Genomic DNA, 20,651 nt, shown 5'->3' on the forward strand with positions numbered 1-20,651 from the left:
TTTTACATATTAAAAATGAAGAATTTTCTTTATAATTTTATGCTTAAAATACTTGCTAACATTAGTGTTTTCATATATCATATAATTTTGACTGTCGAAGTGAGTACTAATATATCTTTGTTTATAACAGAAGATCATACACACTCAAAAAATACAATATTGTTGACATTTCCTAGGCAAACTTAGTTTTGCTTCACATTACAGTGTTTTTTGTCATTTTTAATAATATATTTTGGCCCTAAAATAATTATGTATTGTTTATTGTTGTATCATTATAAGAGTGTTTAGTAGAAAATGCTCAATTGAAAATGTACTTCACGTACAGCAAACTTGAGCACAAAGTAAATTAAAAAAATATACTTCATAGTTTTTTGATATTAGTAAGTAAAATACGACTTAGATGTAAAAATTAACAGAATCTCTTGGTGGATTCGGAAGTTAAACTAATATTATAATGCAACATGATACCTTAAAAAGCATATGTACATTTAAAAAGTTTGCTACAGAAATAAAAATGTAATTACTCCAAAATATTATTTATAACTATTCTGAAAACCAAAAGATATAAATTAAGTGACTTTAAATGATACTTCTTAGCATGAATTGACTTATATTTTCTTACTTTTATTTGCATGTGAGATTTAAGTCAAATAAATTTTCTGGGTCAAATATAAGAACTTGTCATTTAAAATAGAATAATTAGCAAATATATATGTAGATAATTACAACATTATTCACAGCTCAACTCATGAATCTACATTGCTATTCTACTCATTAAGATTTTATTCCAAAACAGATTAATTAAAAGTTAATAAATAGAAAACAAGTATATTTCTCACTTCTCTGGGTAATTCTGGAAGGAAATTTTCATCAACTGCTAATGTCCGAAGACTATGAAGGTAGCCAATAGTAGAAGGTAGTGACTCCAGTTCATTACAGCTACAGTCAAATTCTTCTAATAAAGATAAACTGAAAAGTTAAATACATTAGTTAGACATTTTAAAAGTTTAGATGGCAAAACATTCTGAAAAAGCCATATATCCCAAATTCACCAAAATAAAAATTATTCATGTGGTGACAACATAATATTATATAAATTAATTTACCAGTTCAAATGATTTAATACCATCAAATAAGTGGTTTAACTTGGTAAAATAAATATAGTTTATTATTTCCCTTTCTAAATTTACCTGTTATTTAATAGCCATTGAAAACAACAAAATAATTTTTCATTTGTTTACAACTTAGGTGTTCTTTGTAGCCAGATGTTCAGAATGTGTATCCTTGGAACAAGTGAATATAACTGTCATGGGGTAAGGAGAAGGGTGGAGAAGGCAGGACCAGGGGATGAATGAGTTGGGAGAAACAATACAAAGAAAAATATTGATAAAATGTTAGGTATTTTATTAAGCATTTTAGAGAGTAAAGAAAAAAAAAACAATTCTCTTCCTCATAAAAACTCTTTAAGATGTGTAATATTTTAAAGCCCATTCTACACATAAGAAAGCTGAAGCTTAAAGGGGCTAACTTCTTCAAGGTCACACAAAACAATAACCCTGGGAATTAAATGCAGACAGTAGAGATTCACTGTATTATCCTGCCTCTTAGCAGGTGCTATGGACAGGGCTCATTTCAGCCTGCAGATGTGTTTTGTTTGATTTATACAGTGGTATTTTAGAAAGTGTTAAATTCTTTAAGTATTTAAAATTTTAAATAATAACCCAGATTTTTGATGTCTCTTGAAAAAGAGAAAGATCTGTCAATACTGGGTCTGTATTCTTCCATGACAAGTAATGGAAGTGGATTAATAGTTGCTGCCTTCAAATGGGCACAGTTCTTCAGTTTGCCTCCAGTTTGTCACAATCCCGACCAGTCCATATGTAGCTGGCTTTACTCCAGATCTATAGAAAGGAATCGTATGGATATACATTGAAGTTATCACAAGGCAATAAGACACTTCAATGCCCGGTTTGAGATAGCTGGGAAAAAAGGGCCTGGCACAGAGTAAGCACCAGATACATTGCAGCTGGTGTTGGTGTTGTTGAAATTATTATTACACCGTTCTTATTATTCCTATTATATTATTATAATAGGAAGGAACCCCCAGGGGTGAAGATTCTACCAATGTAAAGGGAAAATAAATTTGAGTTAGGTGGAGTAAGTTTGTAGAATTAGCATCCTTTTTTTTTGGTTGTTGTTGAGACAGATTCTTGTTGTTGTTGAGACAGATTCCAGATTCCAGGCTGGAATGCAGTGGCACAATCTCAGCTCACTGCAACCTCCACTTCCTGGGTTCAAGCGATGCTCCTGTCTCAGCCTCCCGAGTAACTGGGATTACAGGCTCCCACCACCACACCAGGCTAATTTATGTATTTTTAGTAGAGATGGGGTTTCACCATGTTAGCCAGGCTGGTCTCAAACTCCTGACCTCAAGTAATCCTCAGCCTCCCAAAGTGCTGGCATTACAGGCATGAGCCACTGGCATTACAGGCATGAGCCGCATTACCTGGTCAGCATCCTTTTTTTAAATGTTAAAACTAGTTAGCTTGAATGTAGTTTCCTTCTATTATTTATTTAACAGTTGAACACAGAAATTAAGCATATGGGTTGAAGTCAGTTAGAATGGATTCGTGTTCCAGCTTTGTAACTTACTAACTGTATTATCTTGGGTATCAATAAATTAAACACAGACCACCACAGCTCAAAAAACAAAGCAGATTTTATTTATCTGACAGGCAAGGGAATACATGAGGGAAGAAATTCACTGAGTAGCACGCTGAGGGGAAAATAATCAGTGACAAAAGGGGGGCTGGTGATAGTGGGTCATGATGATTATACTCACTAAGGGTTGAAAATTTGCATTATGGAGAAGGTGGGATGAGTGCACAACTCTGTGTGCAGCTATGAAAATCAAGTACCATTGCCCATGGGTCAGGAAAAAATCTAATGCAATCAGGACCAGTCTGATTCTGACCAGGGTCATTCAAACTTCATCACCTTAACAGATTCAGCTGGTTAGAACCAGTTGTGGTGAAACACAGCATTCAATTTTGAGTAACAGCTCTTAGGAAAGTGTTGCTTAAGTAAAAATTTTTCCTTTTATATTGACAAATCATAGAAATTCTCTCTAAGCCAGTGATTCTTTATATTTACAGTGAGGATACTAATAATGCCTGCCTTGTGCAGTTGCTCTAAAATGAAATGTTAAGAACGCAGCACAGCACCTGTCATAAAATACATGTTCCGTACATTTTCCTCTTATTATCAGTAAACTGGTTAAATTTGTTTCAACATCCTTTGAGGCCCCTCGTATGCAGGAATGGTTATGTTGCTGGGATGCCAAGTGTACACAACTGTGTTACTCTGTGGATGTGTGTTTGTGGGGGCAGGAATCCATATATGTGAGAGATCTAGTAACAGAGTTTGTTTCTCAAAAAAAAAAAAAAAAAGAAAGAAATCTAGTATTGGGTCTTACATATATAATGCAGTCAATAAATTTTTTAGAATTGCATAAAAGTCTCTATCAATAGTTTGGGGTTGTGTACTCAGCAGGGAGTCATAAATACTAGGAATTTCTTAAAATAAAAATTACAGATTTATGTTCAGAGGCAGAAATTAGAGAAGGTATTTAATGAAAACTATATAATTAAGGTTTCTCCCTTTTTTTTAAATATAAAAACATGTATTGAAGTTAGTCTTGGTCATAGTAAGGTGGTTGTCACCTTGCACAATTCCAATGTGTGCACATTTCAGTTGTCATGTTTTATTAAACAACATTAGTCTCCCAACAACCTGGCTCAAATTTCAGTTACCTTAACTGAGTAACTGCATCTCAGTTTCTTCAGTCCACATGTTACAATGTGAATAATAGATGCACATTGTGATCAGTGACTGGTCACATCACTTCCTTCAAAGTCTGTCAAGGATTGGTCATTGCCCATCTGTTATCTGGCAACACAGGCAGCAAAATATGTGTTGCCTTCTTGTCTCTCAGCAGTAGACAGATACTATACATCAAATAATTTAACCATTAAAGCACTACAACTATTGGATAATGCTCTTGGTCACCCTAATTCTCTTGGAGATTGAAATTAAAATGTGAAAATTTGTTTTATATCACCAAGGACAACGTCATTACTCCAGCCTATAGACCAAGGAGTTATTTCAACTTTTAAAGTATATTATCTTACACAGACTTTTGAATAGGCTATTTATGCTACAACTGGTGATCATGCAGTTTCTTTACCTGTGTTCTAGATGAAATATGACATGAAATATACAGTTTAAAACATTCAAGCATCATGGCAGAAAGTAACAATAGGTAATATGCATACAGCATAGAATAAACTTTTAGTACTGTGATGGTTAATACTGAATGTGAACTTGATTGGACTGAGGGATAAAAAGTAAAAATCCTGGGTGTGTCTGTGTGGGTGTTGCCAAAAGAAATTAACATTTGAGTCAATGGGCTGGGGAAGGCAGATCCACCCTTAATCTGGTGGGAAAAATCTAATCAGCTTCCAGCGAATGTAAAGCAGGCAGAAAAATGTGAAAAGGTGAGATGGGCCTAGCCTCCCAGACTACATCTTTCTCCAGTGCTGGATGCTTCCTGCCCTCAAACATCAAACTCCAAGTTCTTCAGTTTGGGGACTAGGACTGGCTTCCTTGCTCCTCAGCTTGCTGACAGCCTATTGTGGGACCCTGTGATCGTGTTAATACTTAATAAGCTTATATATATATGTATACACACACACACACACACACATATATATATATCTCCTATTAGTTCTGTTCCCCTATGAGAACCCTGACTAATACAAGCACATCGTACAAAATAAATTTGAATCTAATGTAAATGGAATAATAGAAAAAATAGCTGCCCATGGGAATGCTGACACTGCTACTACTAGAAAGACTCTAGATAAGCTTCCAGAGGACTTAGTGAAGGCAAAATTATATACATAAATGAGGAAAGTGTGATGAAAAGAACGAAGATGTCCCAGAGGAAGTTGCTGGCAATAAACATCACATTAAAGGAACTTTCAGAGATATCTCATGACACTGAAAGCACAAAAGATAAAATTTGGAAGTGGATCTAACCTTAAAAGGAAAATGACAATTCACTAATGCACAGAAAAGATGTTCACACTGTTTTAACAACATATCATGAAAAGAAGGCAAGCATTGTTCAACCTAACCTTGATATGTTTCTTTAAATTAAAATAAGCCTTAATTTTCAATGTTTCTAATGTTTAATATTACCATATACAAAAATAACTATTAGTTTTACCAGTGTTTTCATTTTCCTATACATTTGTAACCTACATTAACAGTATTTAATGCTTGGACAAAAGGTTTAAAAGACCTTTCGTAAGAACAATCATAATGTTTCCCATTGATTATTAAGACTGTTCTGCACAGTTTCAGATTGCATGGTAATTTTTACTATCCCTGTGAAATATTGTGATTTATAATAAGAAATACATATTTGACCTTCATCCAGTTCTTGGCACAGAACTCCTAAAACCCTTGGAATTGCCAAAGTGATAAATGTCTTTCTGTATATTAATGAAATGACTTATGGCTAAGGGCTCTGGGATAGTCTCAGAATGGGGGCTGGTTACCAAGGGAACCACTTTGTGATTAGAGGGTTGGAACTTTCAGTCTCACCCCCTGACCTCTGGGGAGGGGAGAGAGGCTGAAGGTTGAGTAGATCAGCAATGGACAATGATGTGATCCATCAGCCCAATATAATGAAGACTCCATAAAAACCCAAAAGATCAAGGCTGGAAAGCTTTCATGTTGCCAAACACACAGAAGTGCTGGGCAGGTGGCACACCCAGCAAGGACACGGAAACATCCCTTCTCACACACCTTTCCTTTTGTACCTGTTCATGTGGCTGCTCATTTGTATCCTTTGTAATATCCTTTATAATAAACTGGTTAATGTGTTTTCCTGATTTCTGTGAGCCATTCTAGCAAGTGATTGAGCCTCAAGAGGGAGTGATAGGAAGCCCCAATTTGTAGGTGGTCAGTCAGAAGTACAGGAGGCCTGGACTTGTGGTTGGCATCTGAAGAGGGGGGATAGTTTTGTAGGACTGAGCCCTGAACCTGTGGGATCTGATTCTAACTTCAGGTAGATGTGTCAAAATTGAGTTAAATTGTAGGGCACCCAGCTAGCGTCCACAGAGAACTGGAGAATTGCTTGGTGTGGGAAATGCCATACACATCAGTGATCAAAACTAGTCTGTGTTGAGTGTTGATAATTCAGTAGGAAAAATACAGATTCCTTCCTTCCCTTCCTGCCTTCCCTCCCTCCTTCCCTCCCTCCCTTCGTCTTTCTCTCTCTCTCTCTTTCTTTTTCTTTTTTTTGACTAAGTCTTGCTCTGTGCCCAGGTTGGAGTGCAGTGTCATGATCTCGGCTCACTGCAACCTCCGCCTCCTGGGTTCAAGCGATTCTCCTTCCTCAGCCTTCCAAGTAGCTGAGATTACAGGTGCCCACCATTATTTGGTGATTTCTATACAGTCCCACACTACTCTGCAGAGCAAATAATTTCTATATTAAAAAGACATTTTGACTGCACCATGGACAATAAGGAATGAATAATTTAGATCCTGAAAGTATTTTACATCTTTGTGTTGCAACGAAGAGGTTTCAGGTGCAAAACACATATTCCTCAATGATCTCTGAAATTCCAAAGATTCAAACTCATAACCTACAATTCCACCTGAATTGAATCAGCTCCTAGATAATGAGATGCTGCCAGTGCAGGGGCCACACAATAAGTTGCAAGGATTTAAATAAAACCTTTCCAAATATATCAAGAGTATCATTTAAACACATAAAATAGACATGTCAATAAATACTAAGTGCCATACAAATATTACAATAGTTGTTTAGGTTTCATATGCTTCAGAATGAATGATGCTACTGGGAATAATAATGTTTGAAATCAACAGTATTGACTTCAGTTTCTAAAAATATTCTGTACAGTTTTCTCTACTTTAGTTTCATGTTCATGAGTTGCTCTTGGATGGGAAAAATATTACTGTGTCATTAACCCTCAATTACCTAGCTAATACGGAAGAAAGATTGTGAATATACTACATAGATAATTTATAATTTCACTTTAACATCAGTGGTGACCATTAGATATAATTAATCTATGATCAATGTAGATGATAATAAATATAAAAATAATTGGCTTTGGGCTTCACCTTCTTAATTCACTTTTAATTCTTAACAGAAGTAATGTAATTCAGTGGAAAATATTCAGACAGGCGTGAGTTCCAATGCTAGTGTAGATACTTAATAGATGAGTGACCTTTATCTACTATTAGCCCCTGTTTTCTCATCTATAAAATTGGTTGATAACATCTAACATATAGAGTTTCAATGAAGATTAAATATATGCTAAACCCCTGAATGCTAAATGGAATAGATATCACATTCCATTAAAGTGGCCTGTTACGAGGTAGAATACCCTGAAAAACAAAAACACATCTTGAACAATCTATTTCTGAAACATGTAAAAGTTGTCCTGCGATATTCCCTTGTTAAGATCAGTTGTTTCATAAAATAAAACTGCCTTCTATTCAACAGAATGTAAAATTGTTTAGTAAGATGTGGGGGAGGTAAATTTCAGATGACTCTGAAGAACTGTTATTGTATTAACAAAGATTTAGTAGAGAAGTAGAGAGGAATATAGAAGAGAGAGGGAGGGTGGTAGAGGCAGGGAGGAAGGGAAGGAGGAAGAGGGAAAGAGAGAGACAGAGAGAGAGAAAGAGAGAGAGAGAGACTGACTTGTTTGGCAAAGATGAGCTGCTTAAATATTCACTGCCTAAAATGCCAGTATAGCCCAAAGTAGAAACCCAACTGCAGCCAGGCAGCTGGGATTGGAGTCTAGACCCTAATAATTACTAGTTACTTAATCACTGTGTACCTCAGTTTCATTACTGAGCAAAAGCGGGTGACAGCAGTACTTAATCATGTGTCATAATGCCTAAATACACATAAAAGAATTAATACATGTAAAACACTTAGAATGGGCACATAGTAAATATTAAGTAACTTTTGCTTTTATACTCATTTTCAGAGATTCTACAATCAATTTCATTTAATTTAGGCTAGGAATCAAGTTTTAGGTTCCATTCTTAATTTTCTTTTTAACTTTAGGTAAGTTGCTTGGGCTGCTTCTAAATAATGGTAGGAAATTTGCAAACTTTAGTCAGACTAATTCTTTTCTATACTGTTTTCCAAATAAAACACACCCCGTTTTAGTACTAAATCTCACAGCCTATGCTGAATCCAGTAGAAGTATGACAAAAACAGCATTCATTAGAAATGTAAAATCTAGATTTTACCTCTGAGTGATTTTAAGCAGCTATCATTATCATACAGATAATAAACTCTTCATTTGAACCAAATTTTCCTATCTATCTAAAACAACTAGAAACCTTTGCTTTCCTTTTCACTATTTAGAAAGTTGATTAGATGCTTGAAAATAAAATTTGCAAAAAAATTACATTAGATTATTGGAGAAAAATATCACCCAAATGTGAAATATTGTTTAAAGTATTTTTTAGTCAACAGATCTGCAACCCATGAGTAGAGAATAGCTTCATTCATTAGCAAAGACTATTTTTTAAAAAAGATACTATACGTTCCACATTGGGAGACTGATAAGATTTCTTAACTAATGAAAAATATAGAAACATTTCATGCACGCAGGAGTAAGTACTGCAATTAATATTTGTTCACAGCACATAAACAGTCACAATTCTGAAATGCTGCGGAAGGAAGTAGAGGAGGAAGTAGGCAGTGAAGGAGGATGGCTCTTAAATTGATATCATTAGTGGTTTTGTGCTTTAACTGAAATCTTATACGATCATCAGTGAAATTCCATTTGATCATTTCTTTGTACTTTTCTCAATAACTTTGTGTGTGCAGATGTGAAGATGCCTTTATTACTCTGGCAAATGCATTACTTGTTTTTCTTTTCTTTTTTAAACTGCTCTAAGTTATTTGACTTGAAAACCAACTACTATGATTCAAAACAGTTTATTCTTCAGGACTCTGTCACAAAGCATGGAAACAATTTCAAACACCTCATCTCCTAAGAATAGATGTTGTAAGTTTAAAAGATATATGTTATGGACTGAACACTTCCCTCCAAAATTCATATGTTGAAGTGTTAAACCCCATTGTGATGGTATTTGGAGATGGGGCCTTAGGGAGATAATTTAGAGTTGGATAAAGTTATAAGGGTGGGGCCCTCGTGATGGGATTAATGCCTTTGCAAGAAGAGAAACTGGGGCCTGTTCTTCCCTCTGACAACCAACACATGCAAAGAGGAGGTCATGTAAACTCACAGCGACATGGTGGCCACCTACAAGCCAAGAGAAGAGGGCTCAGAATAGAACCTACCTTGCTGGTGCCTTGGACTTGGACTCCCCAGCTTCCACAACTGTGAGAAGTAAACATCTATTGTTTAAGCCACCCCATCCATGATATTTTGTTATGTTAGCCCGAGCAGACTAAGACATTGTACTATTACTACATTTGCAAATACTTATAAAATATTTTTCTTTTTTAGAACCAGATATTTCATTCATGTAATATAACTAAACCTCATATAGATAAACATAAGCAATGATCAATAAATAAATATCTTTTTGGATTTTACTATTAATAAAATAATGACTGTAACAATTTATTGAAGGCTATCTAGTTCTAAGTGCCACAACAATTTCTGACAATTATTATTTCCATTTTATGGATGAGAAAAATGTGGCTCAGAGACATGAAATGACTTGCTCATGGTCAGTTAGTGAATGGGTGGAGGAGCCAGGATCAAAACTGAAGTCTAGTTTCAAGGCTTGCAAACAATCCACCATGCCATACTGTCTTGGCACAATGAAGGAGATGAGCAATGTTCAAGACATGATCCAGCCCTCAAGGAGCCTATATTCTAGTTGAGAAAACATGGCAAAATAAGCAAAAAGTTAAATGATGATACAAAAGATAAACATGAGACTGATATTACATCTGGAAAAAGAAATGAGAAGTTAGTAGTGTTTCTTTAACTTGTATACAGAGTCCTCCAAAATTATTTGTCCATGAAGCTTGCTTTTATGTCATAGCTATTAATGACCCTTGGCAAGTCACCTCACATCTCAAAGCCACATGTTACCCTTCAGGCCTCTGAAGTCCATAGGGAAGAAGGGATTTATTTAGCTTTGCATAGACACTTAGATTTCTTGATTCCTAGTCCAGCGATCTTTCTGTTTGACCATACTCTATGAAGGAATAGCTTTTAAAAATACCCATTCAGATTTCTAAGTTTTCATTGCTTTTATACAAGACACAAAGCTAAGAAGATAAGGCTCAGTGTGCGGTAGTACCTCCTTTGCAGTGTACCTCCTTTGCAGGTAGACTTATGGGACCCATTGAATGACCAAATATGAAGTTATTTACAAAATGGGTGACTCAACTATCATATATATAAAGAGGCATCACATATAGTTCAGTTAACAGCTTGGCATTGAAGTCTGGTGACTTCTCTCTGCCTCTGTTTCTATATCTGTTGATAGTGACATAATACATATCATATAGTGCTAATGAGGCCTTTAAGTAAATAAGATAATACCTGTAAAGAAAGCACCAAACATGAGATCTGGAACACTGTGAGTACAAAAAAAAAAAGGCATTCATTATCATTTTTATTTGATATCCAACTCTTAGAGCTGCTGAAACTCCTAGGCACGTAGTAAAGTAAAGTTCAGCAACAACAAAAGAACTAATTTTACAAGCCATTTGGCACAAAAGTCATGGAATCCATTTTAACTGTGAAAAATGAATTCTTCCAGGAGTTTTTAAGATAAGTCTGAAATATTGAAATATTCCGTGTGCAGAATGAGAATATTTTTGGTCACTGTGTCTGGTCTTCACATTTCTAAGCTTTCATTGCCCCAAGTTACAGGTAGAATGTTTCATTAAAAACATAAATCATTTGGCCATTTATGAAACTTTTATTTTTGATAAAACTTTTTAATACTTTTAAGATAATTATCCATTAAAAACTAAAATGAAAATAAAATGAATTATGTGAATAACCTAGCATCCATATTCACTTACATAATTTCTCTATTTCTTATTTTGCATTTGAACTCTGAATCAAGGCATTCAGTAGGAAAGTAGGTGCATGACAGTTCTAAATATGAAGCCATACTCATTACAAACATCATTAATGTTTGATATTTTCATCCTCTTACTAAAGAACACTGATTTCGATTTCTATATAGTTGTTCTGATTACTATACAACAACTATAATGGAATCAAAAACGAAAGTAGGTTAGGATCTAGTGTTAATAATTTTCAGAAACTATAGAATTCTGGAGCTGGGAAACAAAAAATGATCTTAATTGAGGTGAGATATATACATTATGAGACAGAATAAAATAATGAGATGACATAAAATAAAATTATAAGTTGTGAAAAGTAGCATGAAAGAAACAGCAGGAACAGGGACAGGAAATTTGCTGGTGATTATTTTGGTGGAAAGTCATTTAGGGACGGCCTCACTGTGGAAGAGATATTTAAATCTAGATCTATAGTCTTGTTATTCACAATGTTTCCCATGAATCTGCAGCATTTTTTTTACATCACCTGGGAGCTTGTGACAAGGGCAGAACCCAGGCCCTTCAGGTCCCAGACCTACTGGATCAGAACATGCCTTTTAAACAAAGTTCTCACATAATTTGAATGCTCACTGAAGTTTAAGAGTACGGACCTAGAAGATGTGAAGTAGTCAGCCTCATGAAGAGTGGGGAAAGAATATTTCAGGTAGAGGTAACAACAAATCAGAAAGCCCTGAGACAGGGAAAAGCCCGGCTTACTGGAGGCACAGGAGAAGGGCCAGTGTGGCTGAAGCCTAGTGAACAAGAAGAGTGGTACGATTATTGAATGGTAGATGTGACTACAGTCATGTGTCACTTAATGACTGGGATAAATTCTGATAAATATATCATTAGGTGATTTCATCACTGTGTGACCATTATAGATGTACGTACACAAACCTAGATGGTGTAATCTATTACACACCTACATTATATGATATAGCCTATTGTTTCTAGTCTACAAAACTATACAACATGTGATTGTACTGAATACAGTAAGTAATTGTAACACAATGGTATCTACTTGTGTATCTAAACATATAAAAGGTACGGTAAAAATACATTATAATCTTATGGGAGCACAGTCGTATATGGTCCACTATTGGCATGACCATACTATCACTATCATCAGGCCCGTATAGGCTGTTTACACATTTTATAATAAAATTTCCTAACTTTGTAGCATGAATGTTTTGTTATATTCTGGCAATGTTTCCCCAGTAATTAGTAGGAAAGCCCTATAGCAAAGACCCCGAGACATCTGTGTCCTCGAAGGCAAGTAGGGTGGGAATCGAAAGTACTCGCCTACTCCGAAGCCATCATTGAGGAAAGAGTCCAGAACTAGAGTGGGTGGCGGCAGCAGCTTTCTGGGCTCCTGGTGCTTACAGTGAGGAAGGGCACCGTGTGCCAATAAGTCTGGAAGTGGAACGGGAGCTGTACAGAGGAAGAGCTGGGCCTATGGTCCCACACTTTTGGATACTCTATTTCTCAAGTAGTTACATCCCTACTTCAGATGATTTAAAAAAAAAATTTCTGGAAGATGTACATCCCAAATTTCTTCTACCTTTTTCCTATAAATCACAGTTCCACATCTCTCATGCTGGTTGCCCTCTTGTCAATTGATATAGATGAAGTCCAGAACTGACAGAATCAGAAGTGTCAGAGCACACCTGAACTATTAGTACCTATTACTTTTGAGTGGATAATTCTGTCTACCCAGCTAATGCTTCACTGGTTTTCTGGACAGTTCCATTATTATATTGGCTATACTGATTATGGCCCATCAAAGCACTGATTTCTCCCTACTTCTCCAAGAATCTCTATTAAGTTCTATTGGGTCTTTTCAACAAAGCACTCACTCTGTTCAGCTCTTTCGAAATATTGCTTTTGTCATTGAACGTAAGTATTTTTTCTGGCTTTGTGGTATCTGAAAATTTAATAAGAATGAGAAGCTTTCAATAAGAAGCTTCACTATTCTGCCTTCTCAGTGTTCACAGATGCTCTAATTCTCAGTCACTCACCCTGCTTTTTCTGGAATAAGCCTTTTGTCCAAGCAAGTGAAAGCTGCTGACAGCCAACTGATGTTTCCATATCTGTTCCTTTTGAATATAGTAGTATAAAAGCTTATACCAAGTTACTATTTAAACAGTTCAGTTTTCTCCACATTTATAATTCAACTACCAGGAAGATTTCAAAGGACATGACTAAACGCTGGTGGTAGCATAAAAACTAAGACTGATTGTAGTTTAGGCTGTGTGTACAGAGCCAGGCTGCAAGCCCCGCTTGGCTGCTAGGGAGGAGACAGAGTTAGAGCTTCAGGTTGCCTGTTGCTGAGGCAAAGTCTGGCTTGAGGTACTGCTGGTGAAGGTCAGAGGCAGGAACTCGCTTTGGGGTGTGATGGGAGCTCAAGGCACACATGTATCCAGTGTTGGTCATGGGCTGAAACCAGACTCCAGAAAAAGCTGGGAGGTCCTCACCTGGGAGGTCAAGAGGCCAAAATTCTGGCTAAAAATTACCAACAAATCTAGTTCTCAAGATGACCAAAATCAGGGTTCTACTTCCTACTGAAAAAGCTACCTTTCTTTGTCTATTTTTAGGCTATTGACGCTTTTTAATTTGTCTTCAAAGAGCCAGGGTAGTTTTATAAGAAATATGAACATAAGTGGCAAATACCAATCATGATGTAAGCAGGGATAAAAGAAGTTGAATTCAGTTTCCCCTGAGTATTGACCCAAAGAAGAAAGATTAGGGCCTATCTTAGTGCCTGCTTTTAAAAAACACCGGGCTGATAAAGATAATTAGTTTTGTGTACCCTTAAAGTTAAGTTCTCTCTGCTCTATACTGGAGAAAATGCAAGTAACTGTAGAGAGAAACACATTGTAGAGTGAGGGCATTAAAATAAAATTTAAAAAATGGTTGAGAATTTTACTACTCTTCAAAGTCTGAACATCTGAGTTTGAATTGTAGCAAGTTGTTCCACTCTATAAAAGTGAAACTTTCTATATCAGGGGCTATATGCTGACTTGGCGGGTGATGAGGGAGTGATGGGGAGGAGGATTGGGGGAGAGGTGACAGACATTTTTGCTGTCTTCATTGCGGTGGTGATAGTTTTAAGGCTTCTTAGCAATGTCAAAGCTTATCAAATTGTAGACTTTAAATGTGCAGTTTTGTGTATGTCAATTATGCTTAATAAAAAGCTATTTAAAAAATAAGGCTTTCCCTTCTTGAGAATACCAAATTTGTTAAATTAAGAATTTATATGATTCTTCACATTAAGATGTAGGGCAAGATCTCAATAAAATGCCCTTACATAATTTCAGAATGAAGACAGCCTCTATTGATTTCTCACTTTACACAGATTGTAAACAATAGCACTTCAGTGGAACACTGATAATATATATAGTTCTTAAAGAATTGTAAATGAAATGTTAATGACAGTATAAGAAATAAATTATTATCAAATAAATGGAGTACATTTTATCTTTAAAAGGCAATGTTAGACTTTCATCTTGAAGTTTTAAAAAATGCTAGGTAAGCAGATGCTTTTCTCTTTAGCTTCTAAAAATACATTAAGAGTCTATGAATATCAAATGTTACTAATAGTGTAACGGTAATATATACATATTGCAGAGCCTTATAAAAATTGGTTTAATTTTGCAAGAAATAGTAAAGTGAATTCAGAGCTGCTACACAGTCAAAAACATCAAACAAATAATATCTGAAAAATACCAGCAAGAGTATAATTGAAGGTCTGGGTAATCATTTTGCTTGTGAAAGTTTCATGGGTAAACATTTCTCATGATATTATAAAGTTGGATGGCAAATGCAATGTTTAGATATAAAATTAAATTAAGATACATACAAACACATATAAATAAAATATAGTTTAAAATAAGCTGACAGATGAACCAGATTATTGGTATCTTTAGTAGAAAATGTTTTGAAGTAGAAAACTCAATATATCCTTTAGTTTCTGGCTTTAGAGAGGCTGACTGATATGAAAAGTTGGCACTTACTTTCCGATTGTATTGGGTAGCATTGTAAGTTGATTGTCATCTACTTTTAGAGTAGTTAGTTTTTTCAAAAGTCCTAAAACAGAGAAGAAGGTTGATTAATACATAAAAGCAGATTTATGACAGAAAATGTTATATAAAAGAAATCAAATGAATCACTTGTGTTGAATGCTTGGCATGCTAATTGGCCACACTCTGCTAATACACACTCATAAAACTGACATTGTGTAGTATAATTTTGACCTTCTAGTTGCAAAAAAATGCATACATCAATGACAGTTCAAGAATAAAAATGCAGAGAAATAAAACATACAGCTCCACATACACCCCAGTTGACACTAATACTACTACATTTCCCTTTTGTATTCTACAGCAAATGGACCAGTTGAAATTTTTCAAGCCAGCTGTGATTTAATATTTAATTAACTCCTAAGCAGTAATAACTAACATCCCTGTTGTGATACAAATTGAAAACAAATCTGAATTAAGCCCAGTGATCAACAAAAATGAATACTGAAGTATTGCAATGCAGTGGTTATAATTATGTTCTTGGAAATTTACAACGTATGACCTCATATTCTTTTTGGCACCATAAATCCTGCCTTGGATCAGCAATAAGCACAAACACTTAGAAGTGGCCAAGAATTTACGTTACAACTCTTTATCTTTCACTATCTGATTTACGGCCTCCATACCCTTAACGACTTGCTCTCTTCCCAGGGTTTTAATGAGCAATAGCCACACAGTAATTGAAGAACAGTTGCATTTGGCATAATCAACTTCCTTATCCAACCATAAAATAACCTACAATATTGATATGGCTTAAATAGTCCAAATCCAAGGGCAAAGCATTAACACTTAACAAATTTCATTTTACATTGGAACTACATACGTACACTATAGAATGCTTCATTCTGAAAAAAAAAAAAAAAATTGTTCTAATTGACATAGTAAGTTTCATGGTCAAATATGTTTTGAGAGATGCCAAATTAAACAAAATAAACAAAAAAAAAACAAAATTTAATTTTGTTTAATTTAATCCTAGTTTTTCTAGGAGGTTTTAATACACTAATGTGACTCTCCAGAGTTATTATGGAATTTGTGTGTGCGTGTGTGTGTGTGTGTGGTGCACAATATGTTGTCGAGCTAGTTTTTGGGAACATGTTTTGAGAAACTGGCTATAAATCATGCCCATATTTCTCAAGTGTTTTGAGGGTTCCTCAAAGGCATAGAGTAAGCCACAAAAAGTCTGAAATAAAGCTGTGGCTGCCCTTCACATTTCAGTATGTTCTATTACGTATTCTTCAGAAGCACTCAGAATCTCTACTGCAGTAGAGAGAAATGTTATCACTATCAGACTGTTATAAGTAAATACCTGGGAGCTGAATACATCAGCTTGAAAACAGCATCACCTGGGAAAGGGACAATTCACACAGCGGCAATTTATCACTGAAGTCTGAACATCCACTGCCATATCCATCTATGTTCAAAAGGTGATTGAATCATTTTAGCTTCTCTAGAGCGTATATTAAAATATCAGCCTTGGAAGTATAAAAGAACACCTGAGCTTGTTTTTCAGTTATGGAAAGAAAACAGGAAAGTTTGAATTATAACTAAGTTTTTTGTGATTTGGTAGCTTGGATCAGACGAGCGCCCTGCCTGCCAGTGGAGCTGGAGGTGGGTTGATGGTCTCAACATCATTCAATTGGGTCACAAGAAGCTTGGGAGTGGGTTACAGATGGCTGAGCAAACATCACAAAGTCAGGGTGCAAAGTACTTTCAGAGGATCATGGTCTCCAGGTCTTAAGTAATGCAGAGAAAACCTTGAGGCAGGTTAGGGCCTAAGGCTAAATGCTGATGTGACAGATTTTCCTGAAGATTGGAGTAGTGGCTCTCACAAGAAGCTTCTGTTAAGTGCATCTTTTTCAATATTTTTAAAGGTTGAAGCAATTTAGTTCCTGCTCAGCTCCAAGTCTGTGGGTTTAAAGGAATTTCACTCATCTGTGATGTGGCTATTTTGCCAACACTCATATTCCATCCAAGAGGATACTCTTTGGACAGAATCTGGAGCTTCTGTAGAATCATGACTGCTCCTGAGATGAAATTAGGTTGCAAGCCTCACCCTTGTTGCTCATGCCTTCCTCTGGCAGATAATATATTTATTGCAATTCTATATCATATGTGCTTGGACTCTTTTCTCTAGAGTAATCAAAGGTATTTTATCCTATTCCTTCTTTCTCCTTGTGCCCTTCTCCAAGTCTCCATCTCTTCATCCTATACTCCCAACTAAGAAATACTGAAGAGATAGAAAAAGAAGGCCTTTTCCTATAATTTTAACTATATACACATATATATGATCAGCATCAATATATTAAACATTAATTTACTAATATTTACATTTACGGATATACAATAGAACTTTGAAAGCAAATAGTTGTGCACTCATCAAATCTAAGATTATAATAAATATTATATTATTACAATAGTTGTTTACTATATGTCAGGTACTATTACTACTATCACTTAATAGATGATGAAACTGAGGCAAGATTACTTGTCTAAGGTCACACAGCAAGTAAGGTAGAAAAGCCAGAATCAGATCTCTAAGTAACCTAACTATAAAGCCCATGCCCTTAACCTATAAAGGAGTAAGATAAATTATTAAGCAAAATTTTTTTCTTTATTTTTATTTGTCTTTATTGAGTTTCTCTGCTATCCAAAGAAGCTGATTATTAAAACTCTCCATCTAGAAGAGGAAAAAGGTCCCTTTCATTTGCCCTGGAACCAGTACAGGAAAAGTGACTCAGCATACAGGGCTTGTTGTTGAGGATATCACTCCATTCAAATACCCTATAGCTGCAGAGGAACTAAAAAAGGCATGAAGAAAGTAAAGATTTTATTTTAGTTGCCATATCCCTCTGTTAATACTATGAAGATTCTTATCTTTTATTCTTTTAAATGTTGGTAGTCCAATAGATAATCCATGCTCCAAATAAGGAGTACACAATGCAATTCGCCATGCAATTATCACCAATGAACCAACCATTCTAGGGCCTCAGAACAGAGTTCTCAGTTTCCTATTCCAGATATTTAGTTTGACCAAGAAAGGGAATTCTCTGAGGAGAGTCAGTTACTCTACATCTATAATCAGGGACTGTGGCAACTCTGCAGATGTAAAAACACAAATTTCCCTGACAGGTCAATAAGTTCCAAAGATAGTTCAAGGAGTAAGCTACTACAACAGTTACTTTGAGAAGCATTCAGGTCATAAATGAAGGTGTAAAATATATAATACCACCTACCTATCCTAGTGTGTCATATGCCAATCCAGTGTCTAGCTTGATATTCTGTTACCCATGACATGCTGACTTCTTCAGACCAGAAGGCTAATTTCCTAGTTTGCTTTCTTAAAGGAAACTATTTTATACAAACAACTATATCATGTTAAAAATAATGCCAGCTTTTTTTTTTTTTTTTTTTTTTTTTTTTTTTTTTTGAGACAAGGTCCCATTCTGTCACCCAGGTTGGAGTGCAATGGTGCTATTATAGCTCTCTGCAACCTCTGAACTCCTGGGCTCAAGCAATCTTACTGTGTCAGCTTCCCTTGTAGTTAGGACTGCAAGTGTGTGCCACTGTGCCTGGTTAATTTTTAAATTTTTTTGTAGAATTGGGGACTTGCTATGTTGCCCAGTCTGGTAACGAACTCTATTGCCTTTGTAAAATCAAACTTTCTGTGTTCTGTTTTAGATGTGTCTCATAACCACAATATAGCTGAACTTGAAATTCTGGATCTTTTAACAGAATAAGTTTAATCCATTAAATCTATTACATTTGTTGTGACTTATGACAATTTGAATTTATTTTTACCATCTTATTTTATAACTTCTATTTTATCTTTTTTTACATTTTATTTTTCTTTCTTCCACCATATGAATATTTTCTTCAGAACTTTTCCCCTCCTCTCCTAGTTTGGAAGTATCGGTTTCATTTCTATTAAGTAGATACATTTACATTTTTAACATGTCTATTTAACTGAATATTTCATGCAAAGTTATGCAGTATTTCTAGCCTCTGTTTGAATAAGACAAGGTCCTTCACATTCCTTAATCCTGTCTAATATTGCTCTACCCTGTTCTTTATTTCAACATTTTAAATATAAAAGATTCATCTTTTACAAGCACTAATTATTTAGATATAACAATGTCATTTACCAAATTGAGTAATTTAATTAATTTAATTTACCAACTTAAGTTAGTAAATTTGGTAAAGCTTGCCATTGCTTTATGCATTCACTTCCTTCCTTCTGAGTTTTTTGTTTTCTGAGTAAAGTACATCTTTTAAGAGCAAATTCTCTTATTCTTGGTATATGTTCAAATATATTTGTTGTGTGCTCACTCTTGAATGAATGTTTAGTTGGGTATAGAAATCCAGTCTGCCTGTAATTAACCTTCAGTACTCTGGAGATATTACACCGCTGTCCAGAAGATATTGTCGCTGATGACAATGATGACTTCTCTAATTATTATTTTGTAGATAAGCTCTTTTTGTTCTATGGCAGCTTTAAACAATATTTTTCTTTGTCCATGCAGTTTCAGAATAATGAGCCAGTGCAAATTTATTATATTTATCTCTTTTAGCACTATGCATTTAGTATGATATATTAGTTGTGTATTTAATGCTGAAAAATAGTATCAACTGTTTTCTCTTTGAATAGTTCCTCTTTTCCATTTATTCTGTTCTGTATTTCTGGAATTCTGTATTTATTCCTGGAGAATGTAATGTTTTTCATTTTTTTTTTCATTTTTAGAATGCAATTTCTATTCTATTCCCTGTGTCTCTTAAGTCATCTTTAATATTTCTTATTAACAAATTTCTATGTGCCTGTTCTGTTCCTCAGCACTGTCTTCCAACTTACAAATTTTTTATCTGACTATACATACTTTCTTCATTATAGCTGTTGTATTTTAAAATTTCACTATGTGGTATTTCATACCTAATGTGGTATTTTAATTTCCAGGATTTATTTTTCAAAATGTATTTTTGAAAACTTTTTGGCAAATTAAAATTGTAAATAATTATCAGGTACATAGTAATGCAGTGGTATTACTTTAGAATGATTGAATCAAGCTAATTAACATATCTGTACATTTAATCATTTATTCCTCCTGTCTAACTGCAACTTGGTACCCTTTGACCAATATCTTCCTTTTCATTTTCAGGATTTTTAATTGATTATTTTTCTTAACCATCTGTTTTTAGTCATAGCTCATATTTTTGTTTGGTAAGTCATATTATTTGTATTTCAGCATTTTAAATATAAAAGAATCCTCTTTTACTGGCACTAATTATTTGGATATAACAACTAATTGTTATTCCTTTATCTATTTGAGGTTCTATACATACTTAAAATAATTTTTATATTGGTTGATAACTTTTATTTCCCTTAGGGTAAATTCTCC

At 34.9% G+C, this 20,651-nt stretch overlaps 1 protein-coding gene across 1 annotated transcript in view; it reads right to left on the bottom strand.

Moving 5' to 3' along the window:
• LRRC7 (leucine rich repeat containing 7) overlaps positions 1-20,651 on the bottom strand; it is a 544,610-nt gene that overhangs the window by 117,447 nt on the left and 406,512 nt on the right. The window contains exons 11-12 of the mRNA XM_031935208.1: positions 15,196-15,268; positions 840-969 (exon numbers count right to left, since the gene is read on the bottom strand). Of these exons, the coding sequence (XP_031791068.1) occupies positions 840-969; positions 15,196-15,268 (203 nt within the window). The remainder of the gene's footprint in view (positions 1-839; positions 970-15,195; positions 15,269-20,651) is intronic.

Source organism: Piliocolobus tephrosceles, chromosome 1 (assembly GCF_002776525.5).
Source record: "Piliocolobus tephrosceles isolate RC106 chromosome 1, ASM277652v3, whole genome shotgun sequence".
NCBI classification, from domain to species: domain Eukaryota; kingdom Metazoa; phylum Chordata; class Mammalia; order Primates; family Cercopithecidae; genus Piliocolobus; species Piliocolobus tephrosceles.